The sequence below is a fragment of the Grammomys surdaster genome, unplaced genomic scaffold (assembly GCF_004785775.1).
Source record: "Grammomys surdaster isolate TR1022 unplaced genomic scaffold, NIH_TR_1.0 138, whole genome shotgun sequence".
NCBI lineage: Eukaryota > Metazoa > Chordata > Mammalia > Rodentia > Muridae > Grammomys > Grammomys surdaster.
In genome coordinates this window covers 3,399,130-3,424,518 of record NW_021604596.1, presented here as the reverse complement: position 1 = coordinate 3,424,518, position 25,389 = coordinate 3,399,130, and the positions used below count along the sequence as shown (strand labels likewise).

General features: G+C 43.1%; 1 protein-coding gene across 1 annotated transcript in view; it reads right to left on the bottom strand.

The window, feature by feature from the left end:
- Positions 1-25,389, bottom strand: part of Hephl1 (hephaestin like 1) — a 63,637-nt gene that overhangs the window by 23,137 nt on the left and 15,111 nt on the right. The window contains exons 3-11 of the mRNA XM_028763429.1: positions 15,995-16,207; positions 15,557-15,736; positions 14,264-14,518; positions 12,664-12,832; positions 11,442-11,581; positions 11,174-11,305; positions 8,985-9,196; positions 5,981-6,131; positions 2,457-2,669 (exon numbers count right to left, since the gene is read on the bottom strand). Coding sequence (XP_028619262.1) covers positions 2,457-2,669; positions 5,981-6,131; positions 8,985-9,196; positions 11,174-11,305; positions 11,442-11,581; positions 12,664-12,832; positions 14,264-14,518; positions 15,557-15,736; positions 15,995-16,207 — 1,665 coding nt within the window. The remainder of the gene's footprint in view (positions 1-2,456; positions 2,670-5,980; positions 6,132-8,984; positions 9,197-11,173; positions 11,306-11,441; positions 11,582-12,663; positions 12,833-14,263; positions 14,519-15,556; positions 15,737-15,994; positions 16,208-25,389) is intronic.

Below are 25,389 nucleotides of genomic sequence, written 5' to 3'. Positions count from 1 at the left end.
TTCTGTCCACCATCTGCTCTAGACTTCCTCCCCCCTCTCCCCTCTCCTCTCTCCCCCCTCTCCCCTCTCTCCTCTCTTCCCTCTCTCCCCCCCCCTCTCCTCCCTCTCTCTCCCCTCTCTTCTCTCTCCCCTTTCTCTCTCCCCTCTCTCCTCTCCCCTCACCCCTCTCCCCTGTCCCCTCTCGCCCTCGTTCCTTCCTTCCTGTCTCTCTCTCTGTCTCTCTCTCTCTCTCTCTCTCTCTCTGTGTGTGTGTGTGTTTGTGTGTGTGTGTGTGTGTGTGTGTGTGTGTGTATGTGTGTGTATGCATGTGGAGTCTAAAGGATAACTTCAGATGTCTTTCCTCAGGAGCACAAACATTTTTTGATAGACACAGTCTTTGGCTTGAGACCCAACAATCAGCCAGGCTGGCTGTGCAATGGGCCTCAGGAATCTCCCTATTCCCACAGCTACAGCCCTAGGGTTACAAGTATGTGTCAGCACATACAGATCTGTTTTTTATTGTCTATTAAAGCAGCTATGCAATATTTTATTTTTAAACTGAAGTATACATTTCATATAATATGTTCTGATTACAGTTTCTCCTTCCAAAGCTCCTCCCAGATCTTTTCCAACTACCCACCCATCCAGATTCATACCCTTTCTTTCATTAGAATACAGACATCTAAAAAAATAATAACAAACAAAGCAGGATAGGATGAAACAAACTAACAGAAGAAAAAGAAGCAAAGAAAAAGCATAAGAACCACATGTAGATGTAGTAACACATATAGTCACAGATACAGAAATCTCATTTAAAAAGCAAAAACAAAACTGGAAACAATGTGTAAGCAAAAGCCTTTAAGGATAATAAGAAAGCAAGCAAATAAGAAAGAATAAGAATAATGTCCAGACAAAGCATTGTGAAACAAGATGCATGTAGATTCTTCACGTAGGGGCTGAGGATTGAACTCAGGTCCTAATGCTTAGACAGTAAGCGCCCCATCTCCCCAGCCCTCTACCTACTTTCTGATTATTCTTTGCAACTCAAAGTTAAGGGTCAAGGGACAGGAATTACTGAAATGGCCAGACTTTTTTTTTTTTTTTGCCAGTCACAGATTATGCTCACCACCAAACACAAGCCAGAAGTCATCACCAGGATGAAGGTCCTTAGAAACCCATGGGGTATGAGTAATGATATGCGCTAGAGTAAGAAGCCAGAGTGCTGCTGTATACCAGCCAGCTCTGAGCCCCTGTTTGAGCTGGCCCCCGTTTCTACGGATTGGAAGAGTTTGGCTGTTCTCTATCCCTGCTCTTTTTCGGTGTATGTTTGAAAACCGGGATTGCACTCAACAGCCCTTGGCTTAGGTGATTTACAACCAACTGAGTATATTAATGTAGACAGGTGGAACATTGTAGGAGCATTCCAAGACAAAGAACATAGAGCTTCTATTTGCAGAAAGCTCTTGGGCAAAGGTTTTGAAGGATCAGTCTTAACTTCTTAACTGAGCCAAATCTAGAATGAAGTCAAGAAGTGGAGAGTTCATTTTTACATGAGGTATCCATTGGGTGCTCATGTCAGAGAGCATCACCACGGGCTCTTGCTAACACTGATGGAAAAGTTGAATGGGTTGAATGCCCTGCACAGTAGTCATCCTCACTGGTAAGTATCATATGCTCTTATGTGTTCCTCAGTATCTTTTCTTAAAATGTCCTAATAGTCCCTTTAATTTGGAATCTCTAAAAAAAAAGGAAGAGGTTCAAGAAACAACATGGACTCTAAACCTAAGGCAGCTTGCTTCTAGGGAAAGCAAGAATGCTCAACAGAATGTAAATAAAGCAGTCTTCAGATAACTCATCCCCAAACCACTGTCCGTCCCCAGGGGAAGGCCAGGCTTCAGTGACAGCTACATCAGCAGCTCCATAGCCTAAAGCATCCACTCGGCTGTTCACACCAGGAAGATGCTTCAGAGAATAGCTTAATGAGAGCAAGAAGTATCTCATGGAAATGAACGAACATATTCTCCTGTTATTCATGAGGATTCACCTCAAATTCATGGGGATTCAGCTGAGGTTTACATGAATTCACCAGGGATTCACATGGATTCACCAAGGGATCATCTGGGTTCCCCTGGACTCCCCCAGGGTTCATGTGGGTTAGTTAACCTGAGGGTCACATGGATTCACCTAGGGTTCATGTGGATTTCACTAGATTCATGTGAATTTGCCTAAGGTTTGTGTGGCTTACCTGGGATTTGTGAACAAAGTCATGTACTCCCAACTCTGCTTCTTGGTTAACAACTCCTCTATCTTTTATACTATATCTTTTGCACTAAAATAGCCAGAAATCTGATTCAAATCAAAACTGTATCTGTTTCTAGAGTCTTTGACATGCCATGCCAAGGTCTACCAGTTTTCCTTGGATGAGATTTACGAGGACAAGCTGGAATCTGATCCTGAGACGGTCCTGGCAGGTTTACCTGAATGGTCTGGCTGCATGTATGCCGTTGTGGACATGTGGGGAAACAGAGCCAGGGAGTCGCGATGAGTCCCTCGTAGGTGGATGGTGTTGCCTTGGAAATATACTCCATGCATGTCTGTGTCAGTGCCCATTCCAATCAAGTGCCAGGAAACTCTGTCCTTCTTGCACATGCTTAGGCCTGGCTGGCTGCCATACATGTAGCCATTAATTGCTAAGAGGAAGGGAAAAGATAGTGAGTGTCCACTCTAGCTGAACAAAAAACACCATCTCAGAGCGCAATTATCAGTGTGCTTGTGGGAAAATCTCAAGTATGTAAGCTGGACATAAGACCCTTGTTATTAGAGAATGAATACTACTAGAAAAGATGCTACAAGGTGGCTAGAACTAACAATAAATCTGAAAATATACTAAAATTATAAAAACACATTAAAATTAGCAACATATTTTCTAAGACCTGAATTCTAAGAATCACTAAAGAACAAATCAGGTTGTTTTTTGTATTTTTTTTAAATGACAAGACTGTCAGCACATTGACTTGTCACAAGAGCATCATCCTTACAAGAATGTCATTTGAGGAGACTGGAGAGATGGCCCAGTGGTTAAGGGCACTGGCTCCTCTTCCAGAGGACCCACATGGCTGGGAACTAGCTTGGTAGAACCATTTGTAACTCTAGTCCCAAGGGATCCAACTCCCTCTTCTGGCTTCCATAGACTACATGATACACGAGCAAACATGCAGGCAAAATGCCCAAACACATATTAAAATAAGTAAAATAACTTTTCAAATAATAATGTCGACTGACTTCATTATCTTCCCATATTCGTCTAGAAAATTCTTGATATAAAATAATTTTCTTTGAGGTTCTTGTGTTATCTCCTTGTCAGGTAACTTCATCAGTTATTAACTTACTGAATTCAATGCATTTGATTCGGATAGACTCTCATTTGCAAATGGCTTTGTATTTACCTTTCCAAGTTATCAGGTGTTCATTTGCAGACTTCATAGACTCTGAGTAATTTGGAAGCGTTTTAGTAAATAGGCATTGCATGTGCAGATATGATCAGCAGAGATAGATTGGGGTATATTAGGAAGAAGTGTGTTTTTGAAAGGTTAGAGCATGAGTAAATAAGCCTACTATATACTAATGGTTACTGTCTTTTTTTATGATTTATTTATTTTATTTTATGTATGTGAGTACAGTGCAGCTGTCTTCAGACACACCAGAAGAGGGCATCGGATCCCATTACAGATGGTTGTGAGCCACCATGTGGTTGCTGGGAACTGAACTCAGGACCTCTGGAAGAACAGCCAGTGCTCTTAACCACTGAGCCATCTCTCCAGCCACCTTTTTTTTTTTTAAGATTTATTTAAATGCTCACTGTCTTACCCCCTGAGACAACTGAGAGGTCTGTGGGTTGTGTGGGCATAAGGACTATGACAATAATTTTTACTGATGACTTGACCAGACTTGAAATCACCTAGGAGACACACCTCTAGATGTATCTGTGAGGACATCTTCAGAAAGGTTTACTGAGGGAGAAATGCCCACCCTGGACAGAATGAAAAGGAGAAAGCACCCTGATTACTGGCATGCCTCCCCCCCTCTTCCTTTCCCTCTCCCTCTCCCTCCATCCTTCCCTCTGTCTCTCTCTTTCCCTCTTTCTCTCCCTTCCCCCTTTCCCTCTCCTTCTTTTTCTTCCCTTCTCCCTCTTACTCTCCTCCCCCTCTCTCCTTCTCCCCCTCCTTCTCTCTACCCATTCCTCTCTATCCCTCTCCCCCACCCTCTCTCCCTCCCTTTCCCTCCTCCTTCCACCTCCCACATTTCTGACTCTGAGTACAATGTGAACAGCTGCTTCTTGCTCCTGGTATCATGTTTTCTTCACCATGATGGGTTGTCCACTCAAACTCTGAGCCAGAACAAACCCTTTCTTCCTTAAGTTGCGTTTGCCAGGAATTTTGTCAGCAAGAAAGAAAAAAAGAAAGAAAGAAAGAAAAAACCCACCCAGCATCAAGAAAATAACTAATAAAATGAATATGCCTGTGCTTTTGGGGTGATCAGTTAATTTTGCTTTGTCTATCAATCCCATCCATCAATGGTAGCTCTCTAGGACAGTGCCTTGAGAATGCTTCTGAAACATTGTGTCCCATTTAGTATGGATGAATATTATGACTGAAAAGCAGTGTTTAACTGGTGAGTTCATGTAACTATGACCCATGCTTGGTATCTGACACCCAGTTAATGCCATAAGCAGGGAAGACTACCACACACACGAATGGTCTTCTGATATAACCTCCTTGTGAATAAAATTTCCTTTTATTTCTGTCTGTCAGTTAAATCCGTGGTACTTACCAAGTATACTTAAATTTAGGACTTTTTAGTAGAAATCCTTCGGGTGTCTAAAAAAATCTATATTTTTAAAGAGATATTGATAATATTTTTACCAGTAAACTAAATCTTGTCTATAGAATTTGAATGAATATTATCACACTTGGCTGAGTTTGAAGAGAATTTTTCTCTGACTCTAAACATGTATTTAATGCTTCTATTTCTAGACCTTTCATTCATTTACTCATTCATAAATACCATCTGAATACAGCTTATAAAATACACACAGCTCATGGCAGAGCAACATACGAGCCCCTTTATCCTTAGTCCTTTGGGTTTTCTCCCTTCCTTGCCATGCAAACAAGATTGGAACTAAAACCCAGTTTAGTTATAACAAAGCTCTCCTGAAAGCTGACACTGAAGGTCATTGCTTCCTGAATTCCACAGGTCCAAGTAGGGACTCTGTTAGACCTCAGTACTGGGAATCATGGAAGTCTGTAACCTGGTTACTGAGGGTTATTGTTACCATGGACCTTGGAAACTTCCTGAAGTAGGAACCTAGTTACGCATTCTTCTATATTGTTTTTAAGGGTAATAAACAAATATATTGCTTGGAACTGAAATAGGAGGCCACATAGCCTCATGCATACACTGAAATGTTACAGTATGTTAGCAAGTTGGGCAGCTGCTTGCTCCTTGCGTTCTAGTGTCTGGCCTCTTGCTTGCTCTTTGGCTGCATTAGGCAACATGACTGAAACCAATAGACTCCCATGCTAGTCACAGACAGTCACTGGATGGCTTGCCATTATGCCATTAATCCCAAATTAAGATGATGTGGGAATCACTTATGTTCTGCAAATTAATCCTTGCAGCAGGTTCTCGTTGTAATTGATTAGGTATACTTAGGTGTATGTGTGATCATTCTCCACGATCTCCTGTTATCAGACTGGATGTGGGACTTCATCAGTCATTTTCTATACTTTGGATCTTCTGTGTTCCTTGCTACTTTAAATTCTGTATTGCTTTGTGTACAGATGGCATGATGTTTTAGAACACATTCACATTCTCAGTATCTCTGGGAACTCATGAATCAGAAGGCATAGAATGATTTACCTCCTGACCAGGAACAATACCAAAGACACCAATATTAGGCAGGCTCAGGCACACCTCCCAGCTGCAGCCCAGCCTCTCGTACCATGCATCCGGTTGGATTTCACAAACTCCTTGTCTTCTTTGTCAACACTGAAGGGATGCCAAGTAAACTTCTGGATATTTTCATCAAGATAGCTGCTGAAATTCTCATCAAAGACTGTGAACAGTAGGTAAAATTCCTTGTCTATTCCTTTCTAAAGGAAACGAAGAAACAAAGGCATACAACACACAGCTTGAATTAGTTCTAAAATTCACCATACTGGGCCGTCCACGTTAGCCATGGGTTGACCCATCATTTCATAAATCAGGACGCTGAGTGTGGCCTGCTCCTTGTCCACCTGTCTCTAACATGCCTGCTATCCATGCCACCCTCTGTGCTGTCTGTTGTGTTTATAAAAAGATAAAGATAAAAGGGATAGGTTTTGGTGGATGTGTAGTCAGGTATGGGGGAAGGGGTGCCTCCACGGGCCAATGCTGAGGCATCCCTTCCCCCTGAGGGGCCAGCCACACGACGGTATAGTATAGAATAGTCTATTCAGGGCATGGGGAGGGGAGTTGAGAGGGTAGTACAGAGAAAGGCAGAGAGAGACAGAGACAGAGTGACAGAGAGAGAAAGAGAGAGAGAGAGAGAGAAAGAGAGAGAGAGAGAGAGAGAGAGAGAGAGGAATAGAGGAGTAGAGGTCAGCCATGAGCACATGAATAAAGAGAGGGGGAAAGGGCGCTGGAGAGGTGGTTCAGTGGTTAAGAGCACTGACTGCTCTTCCAGGGGTACTGAGTTCAATTCCCAACAACCACATGGTGGCTCACAACCATCTGTAATGGAATCTGATGTCCTCTTCTGGTGTGTCTGAAGACAGCTATAGTGTACTCATACAAATAAAATAAATAAATCTTTTTAAAAAAAAAGAGGGGGGAAGGGGATAGGGAGGGGGAAGAGGCGAGAGAACAGAATGGGAGCAAGAAGGCAAGAGAGAGCAGAGCGGGCATGCAGCCCCTTTTATAGTGAGTCACGCACACCTGGCTGTTGCCAGGCAACGGTGGGGCGGACCTTAGACAAAAAGGCGCTCCCTCTCCGCCCCCCTCTCTCTCTGCTGTTGCTTGCTTCACAGGGCTCCTTAATGATGATCTCCTATTGCCTCTCTCTCAATGACATGATGTAGGCTCAGTGGCCCCTCCCTACCCACCTGCTCTTCCTGTATTTTACACATTTCTGTCATTGTGTGTTGAGAAAAAGAGAAAGAGAGAGTGAGAGGGAGTGAGAAGAGGAATAAGGAAAACATGGAGGAAGGGAAATAGGAAAAGAAGGAAGAAAGAAGGAATGAGACAGAACATGGAATTCGGGAGTTTAACTGAATGATTACGTGTAGGTAATAATGGCCAGAAATCAACCTTGTGTCACAAGACCATACTCTATGACACCCCTTCACCTCTGGGAGAGAGAGTGACAACTGATTAGAAAAAAAAACACTCTTCTCTAAGCCCTTCCCTCTCTCTACGTACCCAGAAGAATCCTGAGCAGGTTTCAGTCTACAGAGAGACTGACATTCTTTTTTTTTGTTGTTTTGTTTTGTTTTGTTTTGTTTTGTTTTGTTTTGTTTTTAGAGACAGGGTTTCTCTGTGTAGCCCTGGCTATCCTGGAACTCACTCTGTAGACCAGGCTGGCCTCGAACTCAGAAATCCGGCTGCCTCTGCCTCCCAAGTGCTGGGATTAAAGGCGTGTGCCACCACTGCCCGGCGAGACTGACATTCTAAGGCACATTTTACACTAATGGCTTTATCTGGGGCCAAATGCTTTTTGTCTCTCTACCAAATATCAGGCACTTAACTGTGGGGTTTTGTTTGTTTGTTTGAGGTTTTTTGTCTATTTTCATGAATTTTTATTAAATCTTACAATGAATAGTATTTGGCTTAGCAACATCCTCTGCAAACTCTAATTTTTCACTGAGTTTTTTATTTCTAATGTTTTACTCAGTTTTCATTGAGTAGATACAGTATGAGAATGAAAACAAGAACTATTTACCAGTAGTTCTTGGCCCTTAGCCTTTTTGGCTCAGGCCTTGCCAATACAGTGAGGACCAGGTAGGTTAGTGGGGAAAGGAAAGGTTAGATGCCAAGTCCTATGTTCTGGTGACCTACAAACTAGGAATAGTTCCTTGAGTCTCACTCAGTGTCTCTGAGTCTCAGTTCCTCTACCTTTAGAATACAAACCACCACGCTGCACTGCCTTCTTTTGCTGTTGAGGAACAGGGCACGTGCTCACTGCATTATACATGCAGACATTCCCAAGGTTGCTTCCTTACGGGGATAACTGACAGTCCAAGACAGACCAGGATATGTTCTGTCCTTAAAGCCTAGCTAAACAGTCCTTGAGTCCACACAACAGGCTTGTGCAATGCCAGATGCCATGACATATAGCATTTAAATGAATTGATCTGCTGTTTCTGACCAGGAGGTAATTGGTGAAATGAGCTGTTGGGTGAGCAGATTTTCCCCTGTTCGTAAATGAGTTCTGATTGTGTAGAGGCGGCTTGAGAACCTATGCTTTGTCCCATCTGTAAGTGCAACCACCCAAGCCTCAGAGCTGGGACTTAGAAGCAGCTATCTACATGGCGTCTCTTCCTTTCCGTCACCATGATTAATTTCCAGTGTCCTACAGCAGCCCTCAGCTTAGGCACAGACTGGAATCACCAGGAGATTCTGATTGGACTGGTCTGGAGCGTTTGAATAAAAGATGCTGAAAATGTTCATGGATGTGCCCAAGTCCAAGAAACCTCACTGAACAAGAAAGATTCAATTACATACACATACAGATCTCTGAAGGTTCCAGAATCAAGGCAACATACAGGTAAGGAAGCCAACCAACTACCAATGACACCACAAGCAGAAATGATAAGATACGGGTCAGAATCTTAAAAGAACCATAGAAATCAGTTGCAGAAGGAAGAGACACTGTTTTGTCAGTGGCTGCTGCTGCTTAATCTCCAGCCACACTGCTGGCCCCTCCCACCTACAACCCTGGGAAGAGTGTGGTGATACTGGTGACCCACCTGTGTCCCATCTGCATTGAGCACGCCCTTTTTGCAGACCAACAAAGGTCCCACAAGCCCTGCACTAGTGTCCTTGATCGGCTGGACCGCTGAGAAGTAAACATAGGTCAGGCATGGGGGGTCGTCATCTGTCGGGCTGACGCTTTCCGGCACTGTCCACCTATAGGTGAAGGTTTCACCTGGCTTGACATGAGCCCCTGGTTTCAGAAATCCTGAGGATATAAATGAAAGTTTCACATAGCCAACAACAGCAATCAGGCTGGGTCCCCAGCCCTGGCAGCTCTCTCTGTGATATATTTTAAAAAAGGAAGGCTGTTTTTCCTTACAAATTCTACTCTGGTCCTCAGATGCTATTTTATGAAATAGAAGTTAAAACTGAAATGTTCTCCTCTTTGCAGATTATATCCTATATTGTATTCGTGCCATGTTTAGCTGACATTAAAAGGATTATAGTATTCCATTTACACAATGAAATACAAATCTGTAAGATACCACCAAGTGTATATGAAATATATCATACTTAGTCCTGTCAAAGGCACCTGGAAAGCTAAGCAAGAATCCTATCTTTAGGGGCTGGAAAGAGGGCTCAGCAGTTAAAGGCATGTACTGCTCTGGCAGAGGACCAGAGTTTCCCGACATATGTGTATCAGGTGGTTCACAACTGTCTGTAACCACAGCTGCAGGAGATCCAATGCCCTCTTCTGTTCTCAATAAGGATGTATGGACTGCATGAATACATGCACAAACATGCATAAATAAGAATTTAAAAATAAATTGTTAAAACAGAGCCCTATCTTTAACAAGCCTAAAATATAAGGGGGAGGAGTGCCGGTTTAGTAATTCAATCAAATAACAAAAGCAGGAGTGTGTGAACAAGTTCCCAGGGTTCCGAGCTGCAAACGGGCAGGTCTGGTCTCTCTGATTTGAGAAAGGCTATGAGCTCACTCTGCATCTGACTTATGCTCTTCAAAGAGTTTCCCAGTGAGTTTCCTGAATAGCAAAGTGGAAAATGGTGTTAACTGTGACCTGTCCCCTCCTATCGCAGTTACTCTGAGCATCATGAATTGAGGGTGAGGAAGGCAGGCAGGGGTGCAATGATCACAGGAGATAGGGTGGGTCTGAGGGAGCATCTCCCTCCTCTGTTCTGCATGAACTCTCAGCATCACCATAAAGCTCGCTTTCCACTGGGCCTGGCTCCATTCTAGACCGTAAAGAGTTATCTCCAGTGGCCATGATGCCAGTATAGGGGGAGGGGGGAAGACATGTGCACCTCTGGAGTCTCTCGTGAGCAGTATCAGCAACATAAAGGTAGTTCCTGCCACTCCTTGTGTGCACAGAGAGTCTGTGCTTTCTGCTCTGTGAGGGGCAGAGGCTGTAGATGTTAGCCCACAACATTGACTTTTAATAAATATCTGCTGGTGGATACACACAGAGAACACATGTGACATGTGACAACTGAATGGTGAGATCGGATTTTACCCTCAGGCCTCATCTCACCAGCAGAATCTCCTGCAACTCTCAGCAGACACGCTCTCCATGTTGGAGAACTGGAAGAGATTGTGGAATCAGTCTTTTTGTCACTGAGGGAAAGGCAAAAAACCTAACGTTTCCTAAGAGATGACTGTAGGCTTAACCTAGGCCTGAATGCGCTCAGTCCTGCCTAAAGCCCTGTGAGGTTATTAATATAATCTGTAATTAATAGGCAAGAAGAACCACATTCACGGAGTTTAGGAGCTCGCTCTGAATTCGGAAAGAAGGAACCAACTTGTCTCCTTCTTGTGCGTATGGTGAATATACTTGTTCATATGGGGGTGGGATGCATGTGTGAGTGCATTCACTGAGAGGTCAGAGGTCAACTTTGGCCATCTTTCTCGATCATTCTCCACCCTATCTTTTGAGACAGGGTCCCTCATTGAACATGTAGCTCACTGATTTCTACAGTGGCCACCCAATGAGCTTCAAGGATCTTCTTTTCACAATACTTCTACACACACACACACACACACACACACACACACCAATGCCGGAGTCATGCATATGTTCCATACTGCTCTCAGCTTTCACATGGGTACTGGGAAGCCAAATGTAGGCCTAGAAGCTTGATGCAAGCATCTACCCGCTGAGAACTCCTGTCTCTTGTTCCTTTCCTCTCTCACACTATTTCCTTCAGAAGTTCCATTGGGGCTTACCATCTACATTCGGAGCTGCATCCGATGCCTTGTCATAGAACACACCATGGGGTAAAATGCTGTAGACCTTGTCAGCTTTGTTGGCAAAGGTCACTAGCAGGGTGTCACCCACCTCTGCCTTGATGACTGGACCTGGGAAGCAAGAGAAGAGGATGAAAAGAAATGAAAAGAGATGAAGAAGAAAATCAGAGCGAGCAGAAGAGTCACGCTGCAGAGATCTCTGCTCCCAGGTGAGCACACCCCCTTTGAAACATCAGGATGCGTGTACCAAGAATTCCAAGATGGGCTTCTGAATCAGAGGGCATCTTTCGTCTACTGAAAGTGGCATCAACATACTCCGTGTACCGAGCCTTCCAATATTTTCCTCCTATTCTGTTGTCAGCTTGTGTGAAGTACACTGCAGAGTCACTGTGGAAAGATGTGGGAATCTGAGAAGACTAAAATGCCTAATTTCACAATTGCAGAGTACAATGAATGACACTGCTTCTGATTCATGCTAGCTCCTGCGCTCTTAGTGTATCCAAGATGTCACTACCCAAGACTCTGTAAGTCATTAAGAGATCACAGCCACTTTTTAAAAAAACAACTTGAAAAGAGGCTAGGAGCACTGGCTGCTCTTCCAGAGGACTCGAGTTTGGTTCCCACCCTTCACATGGTGGCTCTCAGCTCTCTGCAGCTCCAGTTCCAGGGGCTCTGACACCATCTTCTGCCCTCCACAGGCATCAAGCTTGCACATGGTGCGCAGATATACATAGAGGCAAACTACCTCTATACATAAAATTAATTTTTATTTCAACTTGGAAACTATTATGTGCTGTGGAAGCCAAGAGGTTCAAGACTGGGGAGGTGGAGATTTCAGATAAGAGGCAACACTAGACTTGGGTTTCACAGCATTTAACTAGACATGGAGGCAAAGGACAGAGAGGCTGTGTAGCTTACACAAGAATGCCATTAGACCACAATGGCTTATCTCTATACAGAGTCCTGCCTTGTTCTCTCCCTGATACTGTTCGACATGGGCATTCTGTAGCTCAGTGCCTCAAATGGCCCTGACCACCACTGTTTGCACATAGGAAGTGCTAAGGAAATATTTGATAAAAACAAAACAAAAAACAAGTGAGTGAGTGAATGAGTTAATGAATGAGTGAGTTAATGAATGAGTGAATGAATGGGAATGAGTGAGTGAGTGGAATGAATGGCTAATGAATGGGCAAGAGAACCAGTGAGTGAATGAATCTGTGAGTGAATACATTAACTGAATGAGTGATGACTGAGTTAATGAATGAGTGAGTGAATGTCGTTTTCTTGAGTTTTGATTTAGCCAACAACCATGAATAACCACTCTCTCAGTTCTCAGCAGTATCCACAATAAGAATTCTAGCAGCTCTGACATCATAACATCTGCCATCTGAGACACAGTGAGATCACAGGGAAAAGCCAGATGCACACTGCTCTGGAGAGGGACTTAGAAACACCAGCGGAGTCCTTACCTGCCAGATGTATTCAGGGGAAATCCAGTGAATTTGTCATAGCCTTGGGGACCATAATCCCAAAGGACCTTTTCAGCTGCTATGAAGTAGTGCCTCTGTTGACCCCGCATCTTCGGGTGAGGAGCATTACCCCTGCAGTTGCCCACGCTGTACTGTCCCAGCATTCCAGCTGCAGAGGGAGGAGACACACAAGCATAGATAAAACGCCCAGGAGAAATGGAACAGGTTTGACCTCATCAGCACTTGAAACTTATATAGAAAACTGGATGATAAACAAAGTTAGCAAGAAAGGGTAAATGGAGGGAGTTAATGTATTTACATGCAATAACTATTTAAAAAGTAAAAGTTAATCATTTTAAACATTAAAAAAAATTCCCAATAGAAAATCGATGGGGGGCAGAAATGGGTTGTTCAGAAAAGAAATGACACCAGCCAGTAAACAAATGGAAAAGTCCTGTCTCAACTGCAATTATGCAGTGCCATTGTTCATTGATAGCAGAGATACAATCTAATAGCCGTAGTTCCCAGGGTTGTCAGACAGATGGAGGGAGGGCAGACATGCTCACACGCTGTGGGTGGATGAGCAACAATACAGGTAGGGAATAGAGCAATATGTGTCTGAAGCTTAAAAAAAAATCCTACTATGATACAGGAATTCCAAATCCAGGAATTTAAGATGCATTTGTAAATTGTTATAACAGACAGAAGTGCAAGCAGGCGTGCTCAGCAGCACGGGGGCAGCAGTGGTCATCGGGCTGTGACATCGGAGGCCCCAACACTGATAAAGTCACTCTGCTCACTTACAAGGAAACACTGCTGAAATACACGAATGAGTAGGAAAATGAGCTACCGGAAGCGGAAATAGACCAGCGACATCTCAGAAAATATAGTGAGACCTCTAGATGGGACAGTTGGTTTTAAAAAAAAGAATCCAATTACAGGAGTGGAGAGATGGCTCAGTGGTTAAGTGTACTCGCTGCTCTTGTAGAAGACTTAGGTCTGGTTCCCAGCCCCACCCGGTAGCTCACAGCTGTCTGTAACTCCAGTTGTGAGGGATCCAACGCCTCCTTCTGACATAAAGATGAACGAAGGGAAATTCAAGGCTTGGGTGGGGAACTGACTCCTGTCCTTAGCAAGGACTTTTCTAGCATCAAATGTGAATTGTTTCATTTCCAGTCACTGGGAAAGAATATGGACTTTTTCAGTTTGCATGGCCTTTTGTGCCTTCATCCATCCAGTCCCTCCCCACACATCTAGGCTCATCTTACAGGCCACGCCTCAGGAACCCCACAGACTTCTCTGCAGTAGTGAGTAGCACACCCATGGGGAATGTATGTCACACACTTGGTGTACATTGTAAAACTTGAAGTACTAGTTTCAAAGTTCCTTAAAGGCTTCAAATTAACCTTAAGAACATTATAATAAACATATGTGGAGGATGCTAAATGCACACTGTGTTTTGCCGATGCTAAATAGTTCGATGCATATGGTAATCTATTTCAGAGACCCTGTGACTGTGGTAGAACACGGTCCTGGATTGGTGGTCCAGGACGGTAGGCCCCATCTTGAGCCTCTCCACACCAGCCTCCATCCAGCTTACCCTGCAGGTGGTCACTGACTTGGCAGGTTACCATCCATTTCCCAGGATTCTCCACTATCATTTCTGTTGTGAGGAAGGTAGCCGGAAACAGGTTGACAACATCTGTCCGGTGCCCTCTGGTGATGAAGGTGTTACCGTAAAAATAGATGGAATGGATGTCTATCTCATTCCCCATCCCAAACAGGTGCCAGGACACGGATTCGCCAACACACATCTCAGGCTCCGGCAAGTTTCCAAAAAGAAATCCATTGAGGGCTGCAAACACAAACACACCAGTGGAAGACACTCCCCTGCAGATGGAAGCAGGACGGAAGCTAGACAATCCGTGTGTGGGTCATTGCTATAATGTTTCCTTGCAGCGAGCCCCAATCTAAATGAATCCCACTATTTAAAGTGCTGAGAATAAGGGACCACGAGTGCTGAGTCCTAAATGGGACATCTTTACCAACCCTCCCCTGGAAGAGCTCAGAAAGCACTGTGATAGAGTGACCAGACAGGAGGGTGCTGTGAAATGCTGCCTTCTGGATGGGGTGTGGCCAAGGCACTCATGAGCACCTAACATCCGTAGTATTTGTACAGGATTAACACTTCAACACCCCAGCATAGGTAAGGATAGGCAGTCAGGAGTGTCAGGTGTGTGGGTACGAAGGGAGGGAGAGCCCCTTTACTCTGGGAGTATGGTCATTGGTAGGTTGCCCAGTAGGTGGCCGTGCCATGCTCATGCATATATGGGAAGTGTTGACTGGACTTGGTAAGTTAAAAACAGACAAATTTTAAAAGGAAGATATGAAGTTGGGACAGAAATATGATGGAGATCCTCAGATAAAGGAGTAGAGTGGATATGACCAAGATACACTATGTATAATTTGTAAAAATTTTAAAGAATAAATTGAAATATTATCGTGGGGCTAGAGAAATGGTTCAGTATGTAGGAGCACTTGCTGTTCTTGAAGAAGACCTGATTTGATTCCCAGCACCTCAACTGTGGCTCACTCTAGTTCCAGAGAATCCAATGCCTCCTTCTGGCCTCCTCAGGCACATGCTTTTAACATCTTCCTAAAACATTGTTTTCCCTCTATTTTCTATACCGCTGTCTTGTCTGTAACCTGTGTATATGGCCTTTCTTTTCTTCCTCAGACTATTGGGATTCAGAGTGTGTTGTGTCTTATACCAAATCACTGGCATCCAAACCCACACATCTTGCAGAATGAGGTCTAGGGTTTCCATGGATCTTGCTTCCCTGAGGTACTCATCATACAGAAAGCCCTGTTATGTACCATGGTACACACTCACCATGCATCTTGTTGCTCCTCTGGAAAACAGCATCACTTTTGTCAACGGAATTTGGATTAGTGCAGAATTGCCTAATGTTGTCATCCAGGTACCAGCTCTGGTTCTCATCCACAAGAGTGAACATGATTACAAACTCTCGGTCCACATCAATCCTCGCCCCTGAGTATCTGTTCAGTACACCTTTAAGGAACAGAAGAGGTAAACTAAACCCTAGGGGTAGGCCCCTCTCCTGACAGCAGTGTTCAGTAAACTCGACAGGGATAATCAAGGAAAATCTACATCCCACAACATACAAGCAGAAGCCAGCTCTGGCACAAATGACAAGGCTATAGAAAAGTCACAAAGCAGAAGTCTTGAGCACTGAGAACATAGAGGACAGGCTACTCCCTAAGAATCAACACAGCTGGGAAGAAGCTTTTGGGGGTGGGGACTGCCTACCTTCCTTACACACCAGCAGAGGTCCGATTAGCCCAGAACAGATATCCTTAGGGGCATCAATGTGCGAGTGGTACACCCAGGTCAGGCAGTTGGCATCTGCTGGAGCAGGTGCATATTCTTCTCTCACTGGCCATACATAGGTGTAGTTTTTGCCAGGGGGGACCATGTCATCCTCCTTGTTCCTTCCAGACGTCCCATCTGGGTATAAGGCTCCTTTCAGCCAAAAGAAAAGGAAAAATGACATTAAAACCCAGAGATTTTATGTTTCAGTGGAGAGGGCAGAGCTTTGAAATCAAATGTAAATAAATTTAAATGTATTTGCTCTAGAACTTGAGGTGAAGCCCACTTAGTAACCTGGTTTTCACTGGTAAAGCTGGAAGGCTGAGATCTACCCTGAAAAGATAGGAGTGCTCAGTGAGGAAATGCACACAGAGGGCTTCTCCCAGAAACAGTCATCCTAATAAAGACGCTGGTGATCCTGCTGTGCTGAATCAATCATACAGTAGGTAAGGTGTGGAAGGCCACCCTGTGCTACATTTCATCACTAAAATTTCTGCATGGAATTTTTCAGTTAAGGAAAGCTCAGTGCATGAAATCATGTGACGATGTGTGCAGAAGGCAAGTGACCAATCAGTGCATAGTATCATCATCAGATGATAATGGATCAGCTTCATAATGGTTTTAGGGGCCCTGAAGGACCAGGAATTTCAGGTCTTACCCTGAAAATGACTTTCCCTATTATTGAAAAGTACAGAGAACTATTAGGGACAGAGAATGAGATGGACATGCTCCAGGTCCACTGCCATCACTCAATGGTTCATCCATCAATAGTGAACTGGATATAGACCACATGCTAATGAAAAGGGCTCATATTACAAGCCAACATCAAATAAGACGACAACTCTAAGCAGAGATGTGGTTCAAATCTAATGTTATATTCTTAACAGTTTTTAACCATAAAAGTGTAATTTGATGTTTAGAGAAGGATATGAGAAGAAAACAATAGTTAAAGCTACTGTATACCAAGGATCATGGTCCTGAGGACTGAAGCCAGGACCTCAAGCATGCTAGGCTCTACCACTGAGCTACAGCCTCAGACAGACAACATCTGTTCTTCAGTGTAACCCAATATAGTACATACCACTATGTATTTCATAAGTAAACACTTCCCCACATAGGTGAGTGAGATTTGAAACAATTTATGTCTGACTTTCTATCAAAAACATTGAGGAGAGGGTCTATGGGCCGCTTTGATACTTATTCCTTCAACTAAATTTCTTTTTGATACATTCAACAACTGTAGGCTACATAACACTTAAAGATAAAAGCCAGAAATATCTGTTGATAAAGTCAGAGGAATTTTCCATAAAAAGGCAAGATATAAATTTGATTAGTTAGATCCTGTCAAGAATAAGGTAATATTTGGGTTATACTGTTAGACATAGACTTAATGTACATTAGGGTAATATGAATATGTTATGTTATTTCTTTCTTCTGTAAAAGGAAAATTAACAATTGCTAGTGAGAGGTTCTGAGAGAAAAATCATGTAAGAGTCCATTCTATATAATACATTACATATGTAATACATTACATTTTCAGTGTTTTCAAGAATAAATGCAAAGGCAGTCTTTTTAAAATGAGTTCTGCATTGTCTTTCAATAGAGATGAGGGTATTTAAACAAGGCCGTGTTTACTCAGAGTTAGACCACTGTGGTTTATTACTTTTAACTTGATAAAGGATTTAATTTTACAAAGAAATAAAATAAAGAAAAAATCCAGAAGGCTATTCTCTATCAACTAACTCCCAGAGTCACCTTAAAGAGTCCCTAGGTGATTCCTATGGTGACTTTCCCCACTTTTCCTCTTCAGTCTGTATTTCTAGCTCTTTCAACTTTACCTGCCATTCATCATCATGTGAATTCTCAAAATAAAATACAATGCTGGCTTCATCTTCTCGTGCCCAGCACACCACCCTTCATGACTGTACCCCTCGCCACAATGCCATCCGCTGGGCACATGGGTCACCTTGGCTTTAAGACACCTGAACTTCATGGCTGCACTTTGTGCTGACACCTTTCTATGTGGCATTTCCCAGAGCCTTTCCTAGAATGCGAACATTGTGCATTGTTACCTGTCAAGCCTGCTTTTTAGCCAGCCTCCCGACGCCATAGTCACTGATAGCCAAAGCCAAAGGTCTAAATCAAAAGCCCTACTCTGCCTGCCTCCCTTTCCCTCCCCCTCCGCTGGTTCTCACATTCATCCATTCTGCCCCCTGTGCCATCACAGTACTCACCCAAACTGTCACCTATGGTCACTTCCTAGCTGGCTTTTCTGCATCATTTGCCTCTCTGGTAATAGTTCTCTTTCTCATCTCAGCTCTAGTGCTATCATTCCTTGCTTAGTCATCCCACAATCTTTCTTGAATGCAGAGATGAAGATCAAACGTGTTCTGTGTGGATCTTCACAATCAGCATGGGCTGGCTCAAGCGACCCTGAACCCTCTGAACTAAGTCAGTTCTCCAAGTGCATTCAGAGCAAGGACAGCAAAGCCACTGAGATTAGACAGCCTAGAATCAAACCTTCTCTCGATCATGTCGTAGCTAGATGGCCTGGCAATCTCCTTTTTAAAAAAAATGAATTTCAGCCTATAAAATATAAAAATTATAACACCTACCACATAAAGTCATGGGGGCTTATGTGACATAACATCTAAAAGGTCCTGTTACTGTGCCTGGAATATGGTAACTAGTCAAAAAACAGTGCCTATTGCTTGGTCATAACATTGCTTACATTTAAAACATGTATAAATGGCAGAGTACACTCGCAAGCACTTAACTAATCTATAGCTTTCATGTTAGACTATAAAAGCCACAGACTAGGGTTTATTAGTACTCATTGTACCCATGGGGTCTACACCAGTGCCTGCCGTGAGGGCTGCTTCACACATGTCTGTTGAAGAAAGAATGACTCCATGCTATTGCCTTATGGAATCTTTATCCAAAGCCCTGTAAGTACGATGTATGGCTGGGTTCACACATGAGCAGACACAGGAGGCAGATGTGAGGGGAGTCGACTGATGGACATGCGACTTGTCTTGAAGCTTCAACTGGGGTCCCTGTTCTTGCTTTGATTATGAAACACATATGGGTATGAATCACAACTCTTTGATTCGAAATTCACTGTGTGAGCTTTGTTCCTATGGAGAACTTCTGGTGGCTGCCACTGAAATGGAGGGGCCAGAGTCCCACAGAAAGGCTTGGTGCCAGTTTTCATGAGGAAAAATATCATTTCAGATCCAAAATGAAGTCTGAATAGAAAGTAAGAAAATGATGCTGGTCCCACGCACTGGTCGGCTTCTGAACTCCTTTCTCTACTCTTCCCCTGGAAGAACACCTAGGAGGTGCTGACTATGTGGTCATTCACTGTTGCATCCTACTATGCACCCAGCAGTGTCTGGTTCACAGTAAATACTAAGTGACATTAAGCAGAGACCTCAAGACTACAAAGCTTGTTCCGAGAACCAAGATAGAAATCGATCAAAGGCAAAGGAGGTCAGCAGATCCAGACGACATTAAGGCTGGAGGGCACAGAGCTGCTGGGAAGCTTATTCTCAGGTACAAAGGTCTTGTTGATTCCCAGGATGGGGATAGGGTTGGGGGGTGGGAGGTAACTACAATGTGGGACTTTCAATGTTATTTAGAAGGGAGGAATGATCTGGGGAGCAAGAGGAAAGTATAATGATGTGTCTGTCTAAAGTCATAGTGATGCTTGGAACAAACAGATCCCTGGCCGGCTAACAGTGAGACTGTCTGTACACAAAGAGAAACACAAGGAAGGATGGCTCAGTGGTTAAAAGCACTTGTTGCTTTTGCAGAGGACCTGTGTTTTGTCTCCATCAACCACATAGGGTAGCTCACAACTAAGCAACTCCAGCTCCAGAGGGTCTGATGCCTTCTTTTGTCTAATTTGAGCATGCACACATGTACACACACACACACACACACACTTAAAAATAAAATAAATATATATGTTTTAAGAGGAACTGTAAAAAGAGAAGAGACAAAGGACCTACCAGAAAGTCAAAGTGAGGGTAGATGAAATAGCTGGAATCTGGAGGACACTGTCCGATCCACTTATAGCCCAGGACCCCCTGCCTCAAGACACCAAACCACAGCCTCTGTCCAATGACTTACTGGCCACTTAGCTACGCAGACCCGAAAGTCTAGTCTTTAAAGTAAAATCCAAAAATGAATGAAGCATAACGAGGATACTTTATCAGGAAAACGGATCTGAAGACTGGGTCTGGCACCTCTCTAAATAAAGATAAAAGCAAACAACAACCTGAAAAAAATCACAATCCAGACCTGCTAATGTTTTTTTGGACCATCCAGTTTTCAGTAGAGAAGTGTCAAATGGCTTGTAGCAACATGTATCATGCACAGGCTTGATTACAAATATTTCAGGTCAGGTAATATAGAAGGGGGACCTGCAGGGTCTCCTGGCCTCCGTTTCCAATCCTAATGGCAGCATTGAGGAAATCCTCCTGGAAACCAGGACAAAGCTGGGGTGAACCTAGAGTTCTCACTGTGATAGTCCACCTGGGTCCTACACACCACAGGATACTAGCATGGTCCCTGGGTAACTGCACTTGCTGTTTAGCTGTATACAGAGTTCTTAACTTAGTAAGATGACAAAATCAACATTATAATGGTGTGTGGTAACACATATGCTATCATTTAGTTGACATCTCAGACTGACACGATTTTCTTTGTATATTAGATATAAATAGCACAAATGTTCATTAATATCCAGGTGATGATAAATGTAGTATTTGAACGTTACTCGTAACCTTAATCCAGTTAAAACACTGTATGTCAAAGGAATAAACAACACTGCTATTAAAATCTCTATACTGAGGCTGGAGGGATGGTTCAGCAGTTAAGAACTCTGGCTGCTCTTCCCAAGCACCTAGGTTCAGTTCCTAGCACTGACTTACAACTGCCTGTAACTCCAGTTCCAAGGAATCTAATGTCCTCTTCTGGCTTTTGCTGGCACCAGGTAAGCTTACGGTGTGCAGACGTACATGCTGGTAAAACAGCCATATACCAAAAAGAAAGTAATAAACACAGTTCTAAAATGTGCTACATTAAGGGGTTTGTCCAAAGGATCATTATGTCCATATAGCCAACATTACATTCAAGAAAGTATTACATGTTTAATTTAAATGCACTGAGGGTGTCTTCAAAGACCTTTCACCCATGTGAACTGTTGAGTGATAAGTAGAAAGCAAGGCCCCTACAAACTCCACTCTACAGTTCTTGCTTTTGCACAATGACTCCAACACAGCTGTCTGTCATCACCTGGGCCAGCTGTCTGTCATCACCTGGGCCAGCTGTCTGTCATCACCAGGGCCAGCTGTCTGTCATCACCTGGGCCAGCTGTCTGTCATCACCTGGGCCAGCTGTCTGTCATCACCAGGGCCATCCATTTTGTTGCAGATCTCAACTCTGTCCCCCCTACTCTTCATCACTCTGGATGGTGGGTTTAATATCAGCATTTGTGATTGATTTGGGGGTGTCCTTAAAATTGGCCTTAATGAAGGCATATCTACTTTACTGGACTGGAAACAGAAGAACTTAACATTTTGCCTTCTGAAAGGACTGAGTCAAAACCAAAGTGCTCAGAGCCTTTGAGTATCCACGCCCAATGTTTTCCACACCTAGCATCTCCTTATATTTCTACTCTCTGGCATCTTTTCCTTATCCTTCCTATAGCATGATTTAGTTTTTAATGAGGCATAGTTGGAATCTATTACAATATTTAGCACAGATTTAAACACTGGAGAATAGTTCACAGACAAGCACTCAAGAGAAAGAATAAAAGTATGTGGCTATGTGCTTTGCCAGGGCAATGATTCTGAAGGCTGCCTCTTTGAAGCTGTACATATCAAAGACCATGATGATATCACAAGAAAAATATTCTATATGCATGTAGACATGGAAATTGTTAGCAAAGTATTAGCAGATCAAATCCATCAATATTTAAACATTTAAGACATTTAATATCTCATGGCCAAATAAGATTTACCCTCATGATATCAAAGTTGCAAATTAATTAATGTAACATATAAACAGATTCAGGGAAATATCACAGTCACCTCAAACAAAGCAGAAATGCATTTAATGACATCCAGCATTCCCAAGAAAAACTCTGAGCCACCTAGGGATAGAAGACTTCTTCCTTAACTCAATAAAAGGCCACCAGGGTAGCCCCATGGCTAACATCTGTTGGGAGCCGACTCCTAGCAAAAAGCAGCTATCATCTTTGTAGCCATCTCGAGCCATATACCCTGACAAGACACTTGTTTTCAACAGCCCACAACAGCTGAGCACACTCTGATAAACATCTTGTTTTTCTCACATATCTTGTTTTGTTGTTTAATGCCCCCAGTTGCAAGGTGCACGTGGTAAAGTGTCTTCCGCTGCATTCCCCTGCTTATGCTTATATATAATTCCCTTTCAGTAAATTTTCTTTCAGTAAATGAGACTTGAACAGACTCTCTGTCTTGTCTCCATTCTTCCCATCTCTCCGTCCCCACTCTCTCCCTTGCTAGACCCTGACCCACAGACTGGAGCAGCAGCTCGGGCCGGGACAAACATCATGCATAATTAAAAGGAAAACTAGGGGCTGGAGAGATGGCTCAGCGGTTAAGAGCACTGACTGCTCTTCCAGAGGTCCTGAGTTCAAATCCCAGCAACCACATGGTGGCTCACAACCATCTGTAATGAGATTGAATGCCCTTTTCTGGTGTGTCTGAAGACAGCTACAGTGTACTCATCAATAAAATAAATAAATAAATATTAAAAAAAAAGGAAAACTAACTGCTTTCTTACAAAAACTGAGAAAAAGACAAGAATATCCTCTCTTGCCACTACTATTATTAACTTATCCTGAAGTTTTGCCAATTTAATAAGTAAAATAAGGGTTAAATCATCTTTATTCATGATGATGCTACATTCTCAAAGTACAGGAAACCTACTGTTTACGAATGAGCAAGTTCACCCAGGCAGGAAGACACAAGACTAATGCACAACAGGAACTCTGGCTAACACTACCAACAAACCATCCAAGAGAAGCCAAGAAAGTTGCTTTCCTTAAGGAATAAGACGTCTAGGGTTCTGGGTGTTTTGTTTTGTTTTGTTTCTCAAGACAGGGTTTCTCTGTGTAGCCCTGGCTGTCGGGGAACTCACTCTGTAGACCAGGCTGCCCTCAAACTCAGAAATCCACCTGCCTCTGCCTCCCAAGTGCTAGGATTAAAGGCGTGCACCACCACTGTAAGATGTCTTGGGTTTAACAAGAGGAACTACAGTTGGAAGCAAAGTTGAAGGTGCTGTCAGGAGTTGATGAGGTTCCAAACTCCTGCTCTTCAGGGTAGCATCAAGATGTCAAGTCACAACTTTTCATTTTGTATGGCTCTTTTTAGTTATGTATTTATTTTAAATCAGCATACAATGTCGTGGGATTCATTGTGACATTTGCATGCACACATTATTCTTATTAGCCCTCCTCACCTCTCCTCAGCCCCCTGTCCCCTACTTGTCTCTTACTCCTTCAGATTTGCTCCCTTCTACCTTTGTGTCACATAGATTCCGTCATCCTCTCTTTTTCTCTCCTCTCCTTTAACATCTCTCCTTCCTTCTCCTCTCATGTTCCCCTTTCTAGGTTCACAACCTACACCCCTACACATACACAGACACACAGATACATACACACGGGACAAATCTCACTTGAGCATGGGACGTTCACTATTTTCAATACTGCTGGGTTTAAATTGTTGACAATTACTGTGCCTAGGATCTGTGTGTGAGGAAAACATTACAGTCTTTGCCTTTCAGAGTCTGGCTTGTCTTGTTTAACATGATGGTGTCTAGCTGAATCTGTTTTCCTGCAAATATTCATTTTTCTCTACAGCTAAGACCCCATTATTTAATATCACATTTTCTTTATCTATTCAGGAATCTTGGCTGCTTCCATGTTTTAACTTTGGGGTGATTATTTTTAAAGGGAAGATGCTGATTTCTCCTCCATTAATCATTAAGTTTATGTTACCTTCATAAAAAAATTATCCCAGGTGTCTTGTTTAATTGACGAGGATATCCAATAACCAAAAACTCTTAAAGAAGAATAAAGTTGAAGGGGTTATAATATTACTCAATTTAAACTTTTTACTATAAATACTCAATAATCTAGAAAGTATAGTCCTCATGCAAAGATAAACATAGGTCAATAGCACACATCGAGGCCCTCAATGAACTCCCTTCACTTAAGCTCATTGATGATTGAAAATAGTCTGTGACTCATTGATGTCTGCTTCCCAGGACCTACTGCGTACCTGATCAGTCATCTCTGAATAAACTGTGCATTGTCATGAGCAAAGGTGAACTGAGCCTGGGAGTAAGACTGTGTATGCTTATAACCCCCACACTTGGAAGACTGACTCAGGACTGATCACAGGTTCAAGGCTGGCCTGGGCTACAAAGCAACAATCGAAAAAGAAACAAAAGAAGTCAATCAAGGTCCTGTAATCACATGAGTGAGGGCCTGGCCTGGTCATTGTACTGAGTTTTAACAAGAACCCAGCAGGGTTAAGGGCCAAGGCCTGCCACATTTGTACACAGGAAGGGCAAGACAAAAGACCAGTGTAGCGATGGGGGAGCAGGGCAGCGTTCGGGCTGTGAAATGAATAAATAAATTAATGGGGGAAAATGGGAAAGCTATGTATAAATAGATCTTGTAACTTGAGTAAAAAATAAAGCTATACAGGATACACAAAATAAAATTTTTGCCGGGCGGTGGTGGCGCACGCCTTTAATCCCAGCACTTGGGAGGCTGAGGCAGGCGAATTTCTGAGTTCGAGGCCAGCCTGGTCTCTGAACTCAGGACAGCCAGGGCTACACAGAGAAACCCTGTCTTAAAAAAAAAAAATAAAATAAATAAATAAATAAATAAAATAAAATAAAATTTTTAAGAAGTGGCCCGAGTGCAGTGACGGGAGAGATCAGTTGACAGCATCTGCATCAAACACACTGATGTCACCAGCGGTGAGAACACAGTCCACGCACTCGTCCCTGTGGATCATGTTTTCTTATTTACACAATGTCCATGATGAGCTGTGGGGAGGAGTGCTTGAAGTTTTGAGAGAATAGTTGACAAGTGTTGGGTTAGAATTTGAGGACAGTGCCAGAACAGTGCAGATTGGTCTCTGCCCCCAGGAAAACCTGTTCTAAGGTACAGACAGGTACAAACAGTGACCAAAACCAAAATGATACCTTTTATTGTACCAGCTTGGCAACTACTTCGAAATAAGCCCAACACAGGAGACATACTTGTAAGA